The sequence below is a fragment of the Andrographis paniculata genome, unplaced genomic scaffold, assembly GCF_009805555.1.
Source record: "Andrographis paniculata isolate CXL003 unplaced genomic scaffold, ASM980555v1 Contig9END, whole genome shotgun sequence".
In the NCBI taxonomy this organism is placed as follows: Eukaryota; Viridiplantae; Streptophyta; class Magnoliopsida; order Lamiales; family Acanthaceae; genus Andrographis; species Andrographis paniculata.
The window spans coordinates 2,818,465-2,835,259 of NW_026137639.1; the positions used below are offsets into that span (position 1 = coordinate 2,818,465).

Below are 16,795 nucleotides of genomic sequence, written 5' to 3' on the forward strand. Positions count from 1 at the left end.
TATTTTTAATTCTTCTGATATATGAGTTTAGAAATCTTGAATTGATGATTGCGGATATATTAGTTTGAGATTTCATAGCTGTATTGAAAATTGACACCCGTAATATTGCAATCTTTCAATTGGAGTAACAAACAAGATGAAAAATATTCTAGTGAATAATTAAAAACAATTTTGAACAAAGCTGCGTAGGAATTTTGTTAAATTTAATTGGATCTTTCTAGTCCTTAATGTTGTCGAGTCAGTAATATTACGATCGTACCTATGATTTTCACTCGATTAGGGAAATAACTAACGGTTGTACCTTAGCTATCTAAAAAATAAGAAAATATTGGTTGTGAATGTGTAGATAACTATAACCAATTTATCCAACTAGTCAATGAACTTGAGTTTCAGTTGATGAACAAATTTCATGTCCCGAACAAGAAATTCATGACAATGCTAGAATTTAATTATTTTTGGCAAATCAATCATTTTGCATTTTAGTTTAGTTTATTTAATTGAGTTAATTTTATTTTCTCTTGTTTAGTGGTAAATCAAAATCCCCCAATTTATATATATTAGTATAATTATATTCAACCAAGTGTCAAATCGTTACTGTTTTTCCACATATACGGCTGTACTCACCAATGTTATTGCATTTTGCATATTGTCACGTATGAACTAATATTTTATTTTGCAGTTGCACGGTAAACTAGCAATTTTGATGTTGTTGCCGGAGAGCAATATAAGGATTGTGTGTGTATATATATATACTTCATCATACCTACATAAATAATATTATAAACTTACAACCTATATATTTATACACACAAACATATATATTACCGGTATATATATATATATATATATAAACATTATGGGTGTGTTTGTCTGTGAGTTTTAGTTTTTTATTTGGATTTTTGAATAGTAAAAAGTTGAATTTAAATAGTTATTTGATGCGATATAAATAGAAATTGATGTGATGTCTTAAATGTAAATAAATTTGTAGTATAATATAATAATAAAAAAAAAGTAATTATTTGATTTGATATTTTTAAAAAAAAAAATTTGAATAGTACTTTTGTAAAATCCACAAAAGAATACAACAGAAATATATTAATATATATATACAAAACAGTGATTAGCATTAAAGATAATTAATATTTTTATTGATTATTCCTATAATAATATTACCAACACTTGGGTTTTTTTTAATTTTATTTCTTTATTATTTTTAATCAAAAAATTACTTATATTTTTTTTATAAAAATATACTATTATTTATTTCAAAAAGTATTTTAAAAATAAAAAACTACTTTATTCATACAACATCATGTGTGTGTAATTTGTATTTGATTTTTATTTCAAACAAAAAATAATTTTATTTAACTCGTACAATTATAGACAAATTATTTTATTTCATATAATATCATATTACAACTATTATATGTTTAAATTTAAATTTATACATATATATATATATATATATAAACTCAAACAAAAACCAAGCCATACCAACCCCATAGTTTCTAAAATCGTTTTCACAATTCTTAATAATTAATATAATATTCCAAATTAAAAAGATTACAACCTATAAGTGTGATTAGATAATACACTTAATTTTATTTTTTTTCAATGTCAATTTCACATTCCTTTGATTTCTTTTCTTCACTTATAATGCAAGTTATATTTATAATATACACTTTTAATAAATATGGACCGCCTCAAAATTCTATTTTATTAGCAACATGATAAAAGTTACGAGTCCCTTCGTTCCATATCTATACATCCATTTGCTTTTTACACGGATATAAAAATAATGACATTTGTATAATATATTGTAAATTGGAAGGATATTTGTAATGTTAAGATATAAAAGTAATGACATTTGTGTAATATATTATAAATTGAAAGAATATCTGTAATGTTAAATAGATAGTACAATTACTTAAAAATAAAAAATAAAAAATTGGACACTTTGTTATGAGACGGACCAAAATAAAAAAAATGGATAGATTGTTAAAGTACAGATGGAGTATTTGAAATTTGTTGACATTATCGAAAACATAATAAAAGAAAGAGAAACAAATTTCAAATATTTCCAGCAATCTCGCAGCGGGCATTGAATCACTTTGTCCACAAATTCCTTTATACTTGGAGCTACAAAAGAATCAAACAATAAAAAAATAAAATAAAAGAATAAAGGTTCGTAGGACTTTTGAATATCGATTGCGAATTTCCACGGTATAAAAAAAAAAAAAAAAAAAAAAAAAAAAAAAAGGTTTCTAGGCAGCACAAGATCATGGCATAATGTGCCAAGAAACTCAAATATCCCAACAATTTCAAATGTTCCGACTAAAAGTAGAATTTAAATGATCAGAAGAAGGGTGTGGTGCTCAAATCATGGAGTAAGCCTAATATAAAAACAAAATATACAAATAGATATTAACAAAATTAAAGCTTAAATCTGAGATAAATTGTACCAAATAAAGAATAAGAAGGTTATGTTTCATGTCAATTTAGTGATTTAAATAGAAGAAGAGAGCATTACTCTGCATTGAAAATTTCTACTAGTGTACTTCCTTACATGTAATTCGAACAAAAATAACTAAAGTTACAGGGAACATACTTGTTAAGAGTCGGATTTAATGGATGCTCCGATTGTCCCTTCACTTGAAAGCAGCTGCCGAAGCTTTACAGCAAACTAGATCTTATACTCACCATAACTGTCACAAGCTGAACAAATAAAGGTCAACAATCAATGAAAAATCGAGAAAAAATCCATCAAGAAATTAATTTCTTAAAAAATCTAAGGAAGGATCAAAAAGATCTACATAGGCCAGCAAAGGAGCAATCAACTACAATGAATTCTTGAACTATTTTGAAACAAATGTATATTTCCGATAACATTAGTGTATGAATTTCAATGAACTAACAACCATGCAGCTTCTAAGATCAACAATCCCTGTACATAATTAAATTCTAGTGCTAATTTTGTTTGATTATGAAATCAGAGCCCAATTCTTGCAAATCCCCAAGACTATAAAGTTTTTCATTGAACACCACTTGTGGATCCTTATCAATGAGCTCGAATTTGACCATGAATTCGTCAGGATTCGTCGTTCTTACGAAGCTTGGGATGTCTCGCAGGCGGATACCCTCCATAACCTGGAATTTCAAGAATGGTCGAATCCAGGTACCCATTTGTCAAATCACTTGAATCTGCATGCACCCGCGAATTAAAAATCAAGAAATCGATTCAATTCATCCAAAATTAGAAAATTAGGGCACAGAATTCAAAAATTGAGCTCAATGTTTCATTCATTAACCAAGCCAAGAGGGGTTCTAACATTTTTTAAAATTGTTTATTTGATGGAGCAAGCTCGAGATTGGCTCAATATAAACTTGAATCAAATGGAAAACTCAAAGGTCTGCCTGCATGTTTTTTCAAATCCGGATAGGTGAAATGACATCTATGGAGCATTCCACCAAGTATCAAGAAATGACGTTTTCCACCAGGTTTGCACACAAACAATTTCTATTAAACCAAAGATAACAGATTGTGCAATGTTCCTAGCCTTTCCAAGCTAGAAACAAAACAAGGCTTATTAATTGCTCTAATCTACTCTTCATGTAAACCAAATTCTTACTTTTTGTTGGGATGGGATAAGTGCTACTCCAATAAATTCTCGTACACTTATCCAAATGGGTCAACCCCCGAAGCGTGGTTATGTCACAGTTGTAACGGCATCTTGTCAACGAAATAAGTGCAATATCCAAAGCAATAAAAGACAAGATATTTGGTAACCCGGTTCGGTTATAACCAACCTACATCCGGTGGATTCTAATCCAGGAGAAGTTCACTAATCAAAGGTGATTATGAACAAAACAGCCCAAAACTCCTTCAACCCATACTATAATGCAGATCACCTAGGAAAATCCCTCCACAGGCATAAGTTGTCACAAACTCGTACTGACAACTAACAGATAGCAGGGTTGCTCAGACTTTGGATGAATCTCCTGATCGGATTTCCGATCTCTACTTCCTCCTACGAGGTCTCCGGCAGGTAAATGTGTCTAGCACTCTCTCAATGCATGGAGAAGGAAAAAGTTGGGGTTGAGAGGATTTAACTTTCTCTCACTACAGTTCTCTTACTAAACCCATACAACAACCAAACTTCCCACACGACTTACCAAGAAGCAGCCAAAGAAAGCATGCAGGACAAACTCAATTAAAACCCTTTGCATAAAAATAGAATGATGTGTCACTGCATGAAGTCTGTCAAAGGTTGACCACAAAAAATATCCATTCTTTTTGTCTCTTCTAAGCTTCCCAAATCGAGAAGAACAGACCCAGCAGTGTTGCATGCAATCTGTTCCAGCAACCTGAATGGAAACAAAGAAAGGCAGCAAGGGAAAAGCAGGAAGAACCATATGCCATTGGAGAAAAAAAAATATTATTCCAACATTCTCCCCCTTTTTGGCATATGGGACTTCGCCCAATGTGCAGGAGAAGCACTCCCACACCAAACCAATCAATCCAAACAAAATCAGTAGTAAGTTCATCAATTTGTTACAGGCCAGGAAAAAAAAACACAGATTACAGACAGCCTGGAAAATGGAATAGTCAATTGCAAACAGACAACAGTAGCAGAGCAGCAAACACAAAAACACCATGCACATCTCTCCCCCTCGAGAGCATATGCCAAAAAGGGAACAGACGAGCAGATTAGACAAGCGAAGGGTCCTCCCCTTCGTCAGCAAGAACCGAACCAATCTTCGGCATAAGGTTAACAGCACGGATGATTTTCTGATGATGCTCACCCAGAGTGATGCGGATGACAGTTTGTTCTTGCACAACTTCTTGAAGAATCCGACGGGCTTCAAGAAGCTGTTCGGTTGCATTAAGGGGGGTGTCTTCGGTGATGTCATTGTGCAGACTGAGGATATTAGATTTGGGTTGAAACACCTCAATGTTGATGACATCCTCAACAGGATCAGGAACAATACCGTTCTTCTTCAATAGCAGTGTGATCAAAGCAGAATATGGTAAGTTCGTACCTTCAGACTTTTGGCCTCGTGAGAACTTATATATATATATATATATAAGAAGAGAAATTATATATTCTGGAAATTGGATTTTGGGAATCGCGTGATGAGGATCATTACAGAAAAAGGATTTAAGTTGCAGAAGTTGAAGTGACTTAAAGTTGTCAGTATTGCTGCAACTGCTGTGTCAAGACAGCCTTTTCGGGAATTGACTAACTAAGGGGGAGAATTTTTAATTGAAAATTCAAAAGCGTGTTTAAACCTTCTCTCTTCTCTGGCTATTTATTTGGCAGTTGTTGTTTGTGGAGATAATCTCCTCTAGTCACAAGATTTTCTCTTGTTCTTTTCTCTCTTGCGAAAAATCATGGCTCGAACCCGTTTTGGGAATGTTCGTCGCGCTGGGGCCGAAGGTGGTAGACGTGGGCGTGTTGGCACTCGAGGCAGAGGTCGTGGTCGACGACGTGAAACTGTCAGTCCCTTTCCCGACCCCATGGAGGTTTCTGAATCAATTAATAATCCTACGCCACTGGACGAAGGAAATCTGAAGGAAGTAGAGGATGATGCTGCTGCACAAGCCCTACAGTCCTTGAATGAACAATTGAAGGTTCCAGAGGAAAATGTTTCTCCAGATGAAGGAATCATCACTGGAAATGAAGTTGCTACTGCTGTTGAAGATGAGCCTCCAACTATTGCTGGCGAAGCCCCCATTGAAGAACTCGAAAAGGTTGCTTAGGAGCCCATGGTTACTGAAGAAGTTCAAACTGCTGGTGATGTTGAGGAAGCTGTTCCACAACATGTTGCTGAACAGGAGGTCCCTAACACACAGATGGATGAAGTGGCTGCTGAAGAAGAAGTTCCTGTGGAACAAGTTGTTCCTGGTATTGAAACAGGAGGTACAAATCTTGAGCCTCGTTATTCTTCTTCTGAAGATCTTGATGCTCTCATTGACAGGGTCGTAAGTCAGCTTTCTTCTCAAGATAAGGAGTCATCTTCCGAAACGTCTGGACCAGACACAGTCCCTGAATCTCCGTTATCTGGAAAAAGGGTGGAAGGTAGTGATAAGGTTGTTGCGACTCCAGAACAACAACCATTTGCAGAACAGGCCGCGGAGGCTGAGTTTATTCCATCCTCGTCGAAGAGACAACCTTCCAAAAAGAGGAAGTTGTCTGCTGGTGTTCCAGGGCCTTTTCGAAAAAGGCTCAAACGATCTTTTTCAAAGGAAGTCATAAAGGGAAAGAAGTCCAAAACTCGTCAGAAGGCTCTCGGATCTCATTCCATTACTGCAGAACAAGCTATGGATACTACACACTTTGATGATCTTGCTGAAGTGTTTGAGTACGACATTCTCGCAAACCGAAAATTTGTGGTTGAAAAATAGTTCACAAGCAATGAGCATTTGGAGGTTGGTTTTTCCGATTATCTGGGCCGGAAAGGATTGTTTCACTGGGCTGTCAAACTACAGAGGTACTGTCCAAAATTGGTCAAGGAGTTTTACGCTAACCTTTCTGCTCATGTCTTAGATGAAGACTCTCCCTGGTTTCACAAAGCCTATGTGCGTGGCAAGGTTTTTGAGCTAAGCTCGCGCGTCATAAACAAGCTGTTAAAACTCCCTCTTGAAAATCCTGAAGAGCTACCCTCTGATCTACTGAAAGACTCCACGAGAGATGTTGCCCTGTTCTTGTCCTCATGCAAGTCAGTGGACTTTGGTAGAAAATGACTCAGTGCCACTGAGCTCTCACTGAGATTTCAATGTCTCTTCCGTCTCTGCGCCAAGAACATTTATCCAACCAGCAATGGAACCAGTATTGGTTCTGAAATGGGTAAACTAATGTATTCCATCGATCGCTTTTGTCCTAACATTAACTTTGGTTTTGTTGTGACGTAAAAAATGATCAAGTTCTCACGAGGCCAGAAGTCTGAAGGTACGAACTTACCATATCTTGCTTTGATCACACTGCTATTGAAGAAGAACGGCATTGTTCCTGATCCTGCTGGGGATGTCATCAACATTGAGGTGTTTCAACCCAAATCTAATATCCTTAGTCTGCACAATGACATCACCGAAGACACCCCCTTAATGCAACCGAACAGCTTCTTGAAGCCCGTCGGATTCTTCAAGAAGTTGTGCAAGAACAAGCTGCCATCCACATCACTCGGGGTGAGCATCGTCAAAAAATCATCCGTGCTGATAACCTTATGCCGAAGTTTGGCTCGGTTCTTGCTGACGAATGGGAGGACCCTTCGCTTGTCTAATCTGCTCGTCTGTTCCCTTTTTGGCATCTGCTCTCAAGTGGGAGAGATGTGCATTGTGTTTTTGTATTTGTTGCTCTGCTACTGTTATCTGTTTGCAATTGACTATTCCATTTGCCAGGCTGCCTGTAGCCTGTGTTTCCGCTCTTATTTGGGTTCTGTTTCCTTACAGGTACTGAATTCTTCTCTGGAAGTTTGACATCAGTTAACAAACCACCACGCACAAATGTAGTTGGTTTACTTTGAGAAGATTCACAGAATCCCAATCCTTTGTGATCACCAAATGGTTTACCAATCGAAAGGACTTCATCTAATTTTTCTTTTCCTTTCTTAAGTCTATCATTTTCATCCCTCAACTTCAGATTCCCAGACTTCAACTTCTGTGATTCAGCAGATTTATCATCAGCAATCTTCCTCAGTTTTTCAAGTTCATCCTCAAGTTTTTCTTTTTGATCTTCCAGACGATAAATTGTTTCCAGCATCTCCTTGTTCTTCACTACAGCTTTCTTCTGTTCAATTACCATTTCCTCATAGGCTTCGATCAACTCTTCAGATCAAGTTCCCTTGACTCATCAGTAGCTTTAGGGCTGGATTCCTCATTTCTTTTACTGGTTTCACCAACATTTGCCATAAATGCCACCACTTCATCACTTTCTGTCTGTTCCTCACCACCAGCAGATTCACCATCTTCATTGTCACTCCATGTGGCTTGATAAACTCTATTTTCCCTTTTCTTTACTGTTGGACAATCTGATTTAACATGTCCAACTCCACCACATCCATAACAGGTAGGTTCTTGAACCGTCTCTGGTTTTGCAGACACCATAAACTTCTTCTTAAATCCACCATCGAATCTTTCTTTTGGCTTATTGTATGTAGTTGGTTTCTACTCAGGGTATTTTCGTTGAGAACTGGATGTTCCTCCTCCCTGATTGCTATTTCTGTTCTGAAACTTCCCAAACTTCAGCTTGGCAGCTCGTTTCTCACTAATCATTCGAGAAAGTTTACGGCTCAGCAGTGCTATTTCTTCATCAGACTCTATCATCTTCAAGTCTTCAGCATTTAGAGCCACGCTTTTGGGTGCTTCATCTTCGAGATAGTTCATTTCATAGCTCACCAACGTACCATACAGTTCATCCAATGTCATATTTCTCAGTTTTGGTGGTTCATCTAGCATAATCACCTTCGGTCTGAAATTTTTGGTGAGACTTTTAAGCATTTTCCTCACCAGTCTCTTTTCTTCAAAGTGCATTCCAAGAGCTTCAGCTTATTCACAACATCCATAAATCGGTTATGATAAACAGCGATCGTTCCATCTTCATTCATCTTCAGTCCTTCAAACAAGGTTTCAACATGATCCAGCTTTGATTCTCGAACTTGTACAGACCCTTCGAATGCATTTTCCAGGATGTCCCATGCTTCCTTAGCAACTTTGCAGTTGGATATCAGCTTCGCTTGAGTTTCATCTACAGCATTAAAAGTCGAAAAAAGAGCTTTCGAGTTGGCGATTGCAGCAGCCTTTTCATTGAGGGTCCATTCCCTTTTTGGTTTCTTCACAAGAGAAATGATATTCTCTTCATCTTGAATGGTCTTCATGGGATGAGACCATGCAGACTCCACAGCTTCAGAAACATCTTCACCTTGTAACATCAGAAAGGCTTCCATTTTGTTTTTCCAACTTCGATAACTTGTTCCATCAAACAGTGGAGGTCTCGATGTAGATCGACCTTCCTTACTCATCTTTGCAACTGTGAAAGAATCTACTAAGCAACTTAGAGAACACCGCTCTGATACCAAATGTTGGGATGGGACAAGTGCTACTCCAATAAATTCTCGTACACTTATCCAAATGGGCCAACTCCGGAAGCGTGGTTATATCACAGTTGTAATAGCATCTCGTCAACTAAATAAGTGCAATATCCAAAGCAATAAAAGACACGATATTTGGTAACCCGGTTCGGTTATAACCAACCTACATCCGGGGGATTCTAATCCAGGAGAAGTTCACTAATCAAAGGTGATTATGAACAAAACAGCCCAAAACTCCTTCAACCCATACTATAATGCAGATCACCTAGGAAAATCCCTCAACAGGCATAAGTTGTCACAAACTCGTACTGACAACTAACAGATACCAGGGTTGCTCAGACTTTGGATGAATCTCCTGATCGGATTTCCGATCTCTACTTCCTCCTACGAGGTCTCCGGCAGGTAAATGTGTCTAGCACTCTCTCAATGCATGGAGAAGGAAAAGGTTGGGGTTGAGAGGATTTAACTTTCTCTCACTACAGTTCTCTCACTAAACCCATACAACAACCAAACTTCCCACACGACTTACCAAGAAGCAGCCAAACAAAGCATGCAGGACAAACTCAATTAAAACCCTTTGCACGAAAATAGAATGATGTGTCACTGCATGAAGTCTGTCAAAGGTTGACCACCCAAAATATCCATTCTTTTTGTCTCTTCTAAGCTTCCCAAATCGAGAAGAACAGACCCAGCAGTGTTGCACTGCTGCAGAGAGTCTGTTGCAGCAACCTGAATAGAAACAAAGAAAAGCAGCAGGGGAAGAGCAGGAAGAACCATATGCCAAAAAAGTTGGAGAAAAAAAATATTGTTCCAACACTTTTAATATCAGAGGAAAGAGCAAAATTTCGTCAGCACCTACATATGAAGAGAAGCGTATGCTAAATAAAGCTCTTAATTGAGCCAAGTTTGATTTTCAGACTTGAGCTCGAGCTCCCTTGATTAGATGAATGAATTTTTAAAATAATTCAAGATACACACTCGTATATAAATATGCAACATTCTACTTCAAGATACCAAAAAATCCTGTACACACCAGAAAGTATATAATGTAAGTTGGTTCGCAAACTAAATATTATGATTAAAAAGCATAGCTTACTTCAAGTTCTTTAACATGAGTCTTGTGTCTTTGCTGTTGTTGAGGTTTATTTTGCGGCCCTTGATTCTCTAATGGTATATTAGCACGTTTTGCTCGGGCGCAAGCCTGAACCCTAACTACAGCCTGCATCCACTGAAGAGTGATGGCAGCTTGCTTTCTCACAGCACGGCCACGGACAAGGGCTTGAAGTTTCACCAACGCTTTTAAAGCACGTAATGCTTGTCTAACCCGGTAAGAAAATAATACAAAGACACGATAATAGGTACCATTCAAACTACTGCCTGCTTCTGAAAGAAAAAGACTAGCTGTAAGATGGTGAATGCACTACATGTAATTTCATCTACTGTTAGAATAACAGAAGGCTTGAGAAATGCGATACTTCAGAGCTCTCTCAAATGCAGTAACTATGCCCAACTTAAGACGAACATGCATAGATAAAATCATACTTTTGGAATTCACTTTTCGAAAAATGCAAATAGAATTTGTTGTTATGTCAGATAATATGCATGTCATACAGAGAGCAATCTTTAATCTCTAATTAAAAGAATTTCCACAACAGACACATGACATGTATGAGTATGACTTGAGAGCATTGCATTCAATGCCATTAACCTGTAACATTACTGTTTCTAAAATTCTTTTAGAAGCACATACACATATAACTTCCTTGGTCAATCAAAACTATGCTCTACATTGGGTTAAACACTCAACTTTTACCATCGCTAAGATAAACAACGGACATAAGTACTTAATTCAATGAAAAGCTAACTCTCAATGCAGTAATTGAATTATAAATTATTAGAAAGCTAACAGTAATAAATTCAAAAAGAAGAGTAATCAGTTCCATACCAGAAATCCTCTAAAAGCTGCTTGAATGAGTATGGCTGCCAATTCTTCTCTTGTATTCTGTTTTGTGTTCGCCGCATTATTCACCTGGAGGGAAGTTGGAAAGTTGCCTGAATTTGTTATTGTCTGGATATTAGAGACTTCAGCATCTTCCATCTCTGTAACGAGATTTCGATTCAACCCATTTTCAAGTATGGCACTATCAAATATCAATCTCAGCCGAGTGCTTCCTTTGGTGCCAAATCTTGCGAGAGCAGCCAAAACACTGTATGTTGAAACAAATTTGCAAAAATACTTCAGGAAATTCCACCAAAACTCAACAATGGGAACTAGATGGACATTCTATAGAGATTCTACTGTGCTATCTGCATTATAATGCATTATGAAGAGCCACAATTTTGCATGCCATACTGGTGTGACGAAATATCCAATCCCAATCATCCAGAGAGAGTGAATTTGAGGAAAAATAACGAAGTAGAAGTCTGTGAGTTTGAGCTTTAGGTTGTTTATCCATCACATTTACCTAATTTGACTCGTGCCAATGGGTGAGGGGTATCCCACAGACAGGGTCAATGAGTGGAGTGAAGTTGTAACAAGGTAACCATACTAGAAGGTAAAGCTAGATCACCTCATTTTCAAGGAGAGAAAAGGCTTGTAGGCTATCCTGGTTTGACTCTAATTCGTACCCAAAACAAAAAAGCAACAAGCTATGTAAGAGTGAAACTTGGAGGTTGAAATCTTCTTTCATTTCTCAATGGTAGATCAACACTAAACTGATGGACTTATTATCCTAGGTCATTACAAGCTAATAGGATCTCTTTTGGTACGTCTCCGTGTCCTATAATGCCACGCATTCAAACAAGAAAATAACTCAAATCAGGACTCGTTCGTATCTTTCACCACTTTGGCCATTACCATTATATGACTTGTCTTGTGTACTTCAAATCTCTCACCCATTTTGCTCAGCTCAATATGTAGTGCATACAAGTTACGAGTACAAAATATTCGAGGGAGCAACCTTCTTTATTTCCTCATTGCCTCAGCCATCCTTTCTTATTTATCTTGCATGTAGTATAAATAAAAATAAAACTAATTACAATGAAAAGTGGTGCATACATTCATTTCCGCCGCAGGAGATTGTGGTTTATAGGGTCTCTTCAGACCAAGCAAAGCTCTCATCCATTTCTTTGGGGCACCCTTGTTTTCCAGATCTGCAATAGAACAACTTCAATAGGGAAACATGCAAGTTACAACTAGAGATTCATGAAAGCAAAAAACAAAATATCATATGATATCAAAAACAAGATTGTAATGTTACTGCAGCACCTAGCTTTGTATGTACGTACTGTATAATCGTTAGGGACAAAATGCAACTTTTGTCTTTTAGTGAACCCCTTCTCACTTTGATCCTTTAAGTAGACAGACCTCTTTGGTAATAATCCTATATCACATTTTTTTATTGCACTAATGAGTGATCTTAGAAACCAATCCCTTTACAGAAAAATATCAATATCAACATCTCGCCACAAAAATTTGTGTTTTCATTGTGTATTCCTCTCCATAAGAATGTGTAAATGCCACACCATAATTAAGACAATTAAAGCAACAACAAATGACAAATTGGACCACAAATTCCACATAAAAGTACCAAAATGATACTGCCCCCACCAAAATTGCACTTGTCAGTAAGATTTATGATAAACTTCAGTCTTGAGCCAGCCACTAAGTACAGTTGATACAGGCATTTCATGTTCTCCTTTAACAACATAATTTTTCCATAGTTGAGGCGGAAACTTGCAGCAGCATTAAACCATCAACAGATAAGTATTACAAAGCCACAGAGAGAGAGAGAGAGAGAAACTAATAATTCTATCTCCAAATCGCAGGAGGTGTGAAAACTAGGCACGACTAAGCATAAAATTAACTGCAATTCTTCATTTTTTGAATCAGGGTATAATGGAACTAGTGCGTAGTGGTGTAGTTGGAAACTCCAAACATCAGAGGAGAGAAATTAACCTTCAATCGAAGCTTTCGGGTTCAGAAAATCTCAATTTCCGACATCCTGAAGCGGCTGTGCAGCACCAATGATTCGATTCCAACAAATTACCGATGGCAACTGAACTCCTTTCAAATTCTGGATAAGCCTATCGTACTGCGTGTAAGCATAGAAACCGGAAGCACTCATCGTCCAGAACAGCACTTCAGGAACATACTTATTCAGAGTCAGATTTAATGGATGCCCTGATTGTCCCTTCACTAGAAAGGAGCTTCCGTAGCCTTCCAGCAAACTTGTTCTTATACTCACCATTTTTGTCACAAGCCAAACCAATAAAGGTCAACAATCAATGAAAAATCGAGAAAAAATCCATCAAGCAATTAATTTCTTAAAAAATTTAAGGAAGGATCACAATGATCTACATAGGCCAGCAAAGGAGCAATCGAATACAAGGAATTTCTTGAACTATCTTGAAACAAATGTATGTTCCCGACAACATCAGTGTATGAATTTCAATGAACTAACAACCATGCAGCTTCTAAGATCAACAATCCATGTACATAATTAAATTCTAGTGCTAATTTTGTTTGTTTATGAAATCAGAGTCCAATTCTTGCAAATCCCCAAGACTATAAAGTTTTTCATTGAACACCATTTGTGGATCCTTATCAATGAGCTCCTTCTAGTGCTAATTTTGTTTGTTTATGAAATCAGAGTCCAATTCTTGCAAATCCCCAAGACTATAAAGTTTTTCATTGAACACCACTTGTGGATCCTTATCAATGAGCTCCCCATCCTTACCGTAAGCGTCTTTTAGAAACACACACCAATTCATCTCAGTACCAGCCAAATAGAATGTCCGGGGCTGCTGCTGAAGCATGCGATAAGTATGCTTTGTGAGACTAAATTCCTCCTTGAACTCCACAATATTATGAATATACGCTCTTTTCTCCAATGTCAAGTTCAAAAATTCATGAATAATTCCCACCCTGTATTTCTCTGCTTCCAATGTCCACTGATCCAACTTGCTCCCATCCATATACGGCGACACTAGTGGCAATGTATTCAACAGGTTCAGCTTCCTCTCATCATCAATGTCCAAATCCAATGCTTTAATATATTTTACAGGAAATTTAAATGCTCTTTTAGCCCTTTCCTCATCAGCTAGAAATTCTTTCTCTAAAAAACTTACTGCCAATGAATTATCCCAATCAACTAACTCAAGAACTCGCTTCCCATCATCTTCAACCACTATTCTAAAATAATTAGGATAATTCGAAACTCTATCCCTAAAATCCTCAGGAATGCCAAACAAGAGCCTGTTGTGGTAAATCTTACTCAAGGGTATCCTCCTGTTCGCAGAAAGCATCAATAGTTTCCTAACAACTTCAATCCTCTGTTGCTCCAATTCATTCATGAGATCCTCTTCAGTGCGCAACAAACCATCCATGAGATCAGTAAATCCAAACCACATTTTCCCGTCAGTATGGCGGTAAGTTTGGAAAATTAGTGGGTGCCGGAGTATAGATTTCAGGACTTTGCGTCCGCGGGGGAAACCTAGCTGCTGATGAAGCTTCCCCGCATCGTCGAGGCGCAAGACCTGGCATGACTGTTTGGAGAGGTATTCTTTGGTTTTCGTGAGGAATCTAAAATGCGCATCCTTGCGGAGGATATTCTCCAAGTGTGGAATGAGGTTTGGTTCAGTTTGCACGAGTTTGGTCCGCGGACTCTCCTTTTTCTTCCGTTTCTTCCGGAACTTCTTCGGAATTTTAGTGGTGAGAAAGGAGGTGGAAAAATTGGCCGCCGAGGAAAAGATTGGAGGCAGCCTCAAAGGGATTCTCTTGGACTTGAAGAAGAGATACGCCATTCTCGCGCGGAGTCAGCTGCAGAAATGGCGATCAATTTGGGGGCTAGGGTTTTGAGAATGGGAACTATGGATACAGGCTTGATCGGTTTCCAACCGACGGTTCTGACGGTTTCAATCGACTAAGAGATACTCTCAAATCAAATCAGCATCTAAAATATGATTCGAACTCAGAGTACCCAAAATAAACCGATTCACCTACCTAAAAACATCCAAACCCAACCCAAGCCACAGATGATATGCCACGGAAACGCATCTGATTCACAAATCCGAACCCTAGCAACCGTGTGTATGTAATGATATATTATACTATATAAACACGAGTTTCTACGGATCTGTCACTTGAAAAGTCTATCATGTCAAAAATGAAAATTTAGCCCTTAATCACACCTGCCTGTCCGACCTGCTGACCATCAGACCTGTCTGCCCGACCGCATACCATCCGAATGAGATTCAACCGACCATACTAAACTACCGACCCTGACCCGTGAACCAAGAAGAAACCGACCGAGGACCTTCCGGCCTGCCTATCCGACTGCTAAGCATCTCACCTGACAATCCGACCGAAAACAACCAACCACACCAAGATGAAACGCTGTCAAACCCCTTCACCAAGCGACCTGTTTATCTGCCTCCCGACCAACTGACTTGTATATCTGACCGCAGACCAGCAGAGCTACTTTATCTGACTGCAGACTATCACACCTGCCTGTCCGACCTGCTGACGATCAGATCTGTTTGCCCGACCGCATACCATCCGAATGAGGTTCAACCGACCAGACTAAACAACCGACCCTCACCTGTGAACCAAGAAGAAACCGACAGAGTACCTTCCGGCCTGCCTATCCGACGGCTAAGCATCTCACCTGACAATCCGACCGAAAACAACCAACCAGACCAACCGACTAGACCAAACAACCTGAGGGCACACACCAGATTGTACGGAACAACCACTTGAAAAGTCTATCCTGTCCTTCATTTCCAAAATAACAAATTCCCGTCCGTTTGTACTAGCTTCAAAAGACGAGCTTGTACGGATGTGTCACTTGAAAAGTCTATCCTGCCCCTTATTTCGAAAATAACAATTTAGCCCTTCAACCTACCTCTGTACTGATTTGCTTATCGACAACCCCTTCACAACTGTCTATTCACACACCCACTTGCTCTGCTCTTCCGCTTACCTCCTGAAATCGCAGGTCAGGCCGCCGTTCTTGGCGTCCAGCCACGCCTTTCTGTATCATCATCTTCATCACAATGTAGTTTTCCTAAACAGTTGGGCTTTCCCGTGTGTAATCTGTGTTGTTGTGAACCGGAAGCGCGATTTTGATTCGCCATTGAAAGTACAGATCTCTGCCTCAACCACTTTTAGTTTAAGTTTTGTCTCGTTTTTGCTTCCGTAGAATTTAGTTACTGTTATTGTTGGCGTCTTTTAAAAGAAGGGCTATTTTTATTCTGTTTTGTCAACGTTTTAATTCTTACCCACTGAATTTGGGAAGAAAAAGAGCCACAACTTATTGCATGATCTTTCGGGCAGCTGGAATACGAGGCTTACGGTAGAATTGGTTCTATTTTTTCTGGACTATGATGTCATATTTCAATATGTTATGATGCAAATGGCCCTAAGAATTGCTCCCTGACCTTATAAATTGCATTCTATGTAAACTATTTGACTTAGAGTAGCATATTTATTTTTACGACTTCTTCGGCAATAGCGTTGATAAATTTGCTCTTTGTTATTTCTGATTTTCATATTCAGGGCTCTTGATTGTGGAAGAAATGGTCAAAACATAGAGTAATCTTGTGCAAAAAAAAAGTATATTTTTTGTTTAAACATGCTTGTTTTTCCCCAGTTAAATTTTATAGTGAAAAGAAATTATCTTTATATCTCATTGTTATTGAATTATTT

The 16,795-nt window shown here is 38.0% G+C and overlaps 1 protein-coding gene across 3 annotated transcripts; it reads right to left on the reverse strand.

Annotated features, from left to right (window-relative positions):
• Positions 1-1,970: 1,970 nt before the first annotated feature.
• On the reverse strand, positions 1,971-16,795 carry LOC127244313 (protein WHAT'S THIS FACTOR 1 homolog, chloroplastic). 3 transcript variants are annotated; one of them, XM_051264792.1, is made up of 7 exons: positions 13,046-16,795; positions 12,376-12,470; positions 12,146-12,240; positions 11,033-11,294; positions 10,184-10,470; positions 2,609-3,201; positions 1,971-2,139 (listed from the first exon to the last, which is right to left on the reverse strand). In XM_051264792.1, the coding sequence occupies exon 1, from the start codon at positions 14,890-14,892 to the stop codon at positions 13,714-13,716; it is 1,179 nt and encodes a 392-aa protein (XP_051120749.1). In that variant the 5' UTR covers positions 14,893-16,795; the 3' UTR covers positions 1,971-2,139; positions 2,609-3,201; positions 10,184-10,470; positions 11,033-11,294; positions 12,146-12,240; positions 12,376-12,470; positions 13,046-13,713. The 3 variants fall into 3 exon arrangements, with proteins under 3 accessions (XP_051120749.1, XP_051120747.1, XP_051120748.1); XM_051264790.1 differs by lacking the exon at positions 12,376-12,470; XM_051264791.1 differs by lacking the exon at positions 12,376-12,470 and having other exon boundaries at positions 12,146-12,254.

What these genes read in the sequence shown, in the direction of transcription:
- LOC127244313 (XM_051264790.1), bottom strand. Translation starts at nt 14,892, where the DNA reads ATGGCGTATCTCTTCTTCAAGTCCAAGAGAATCCCTTTGAGGCTGCCT.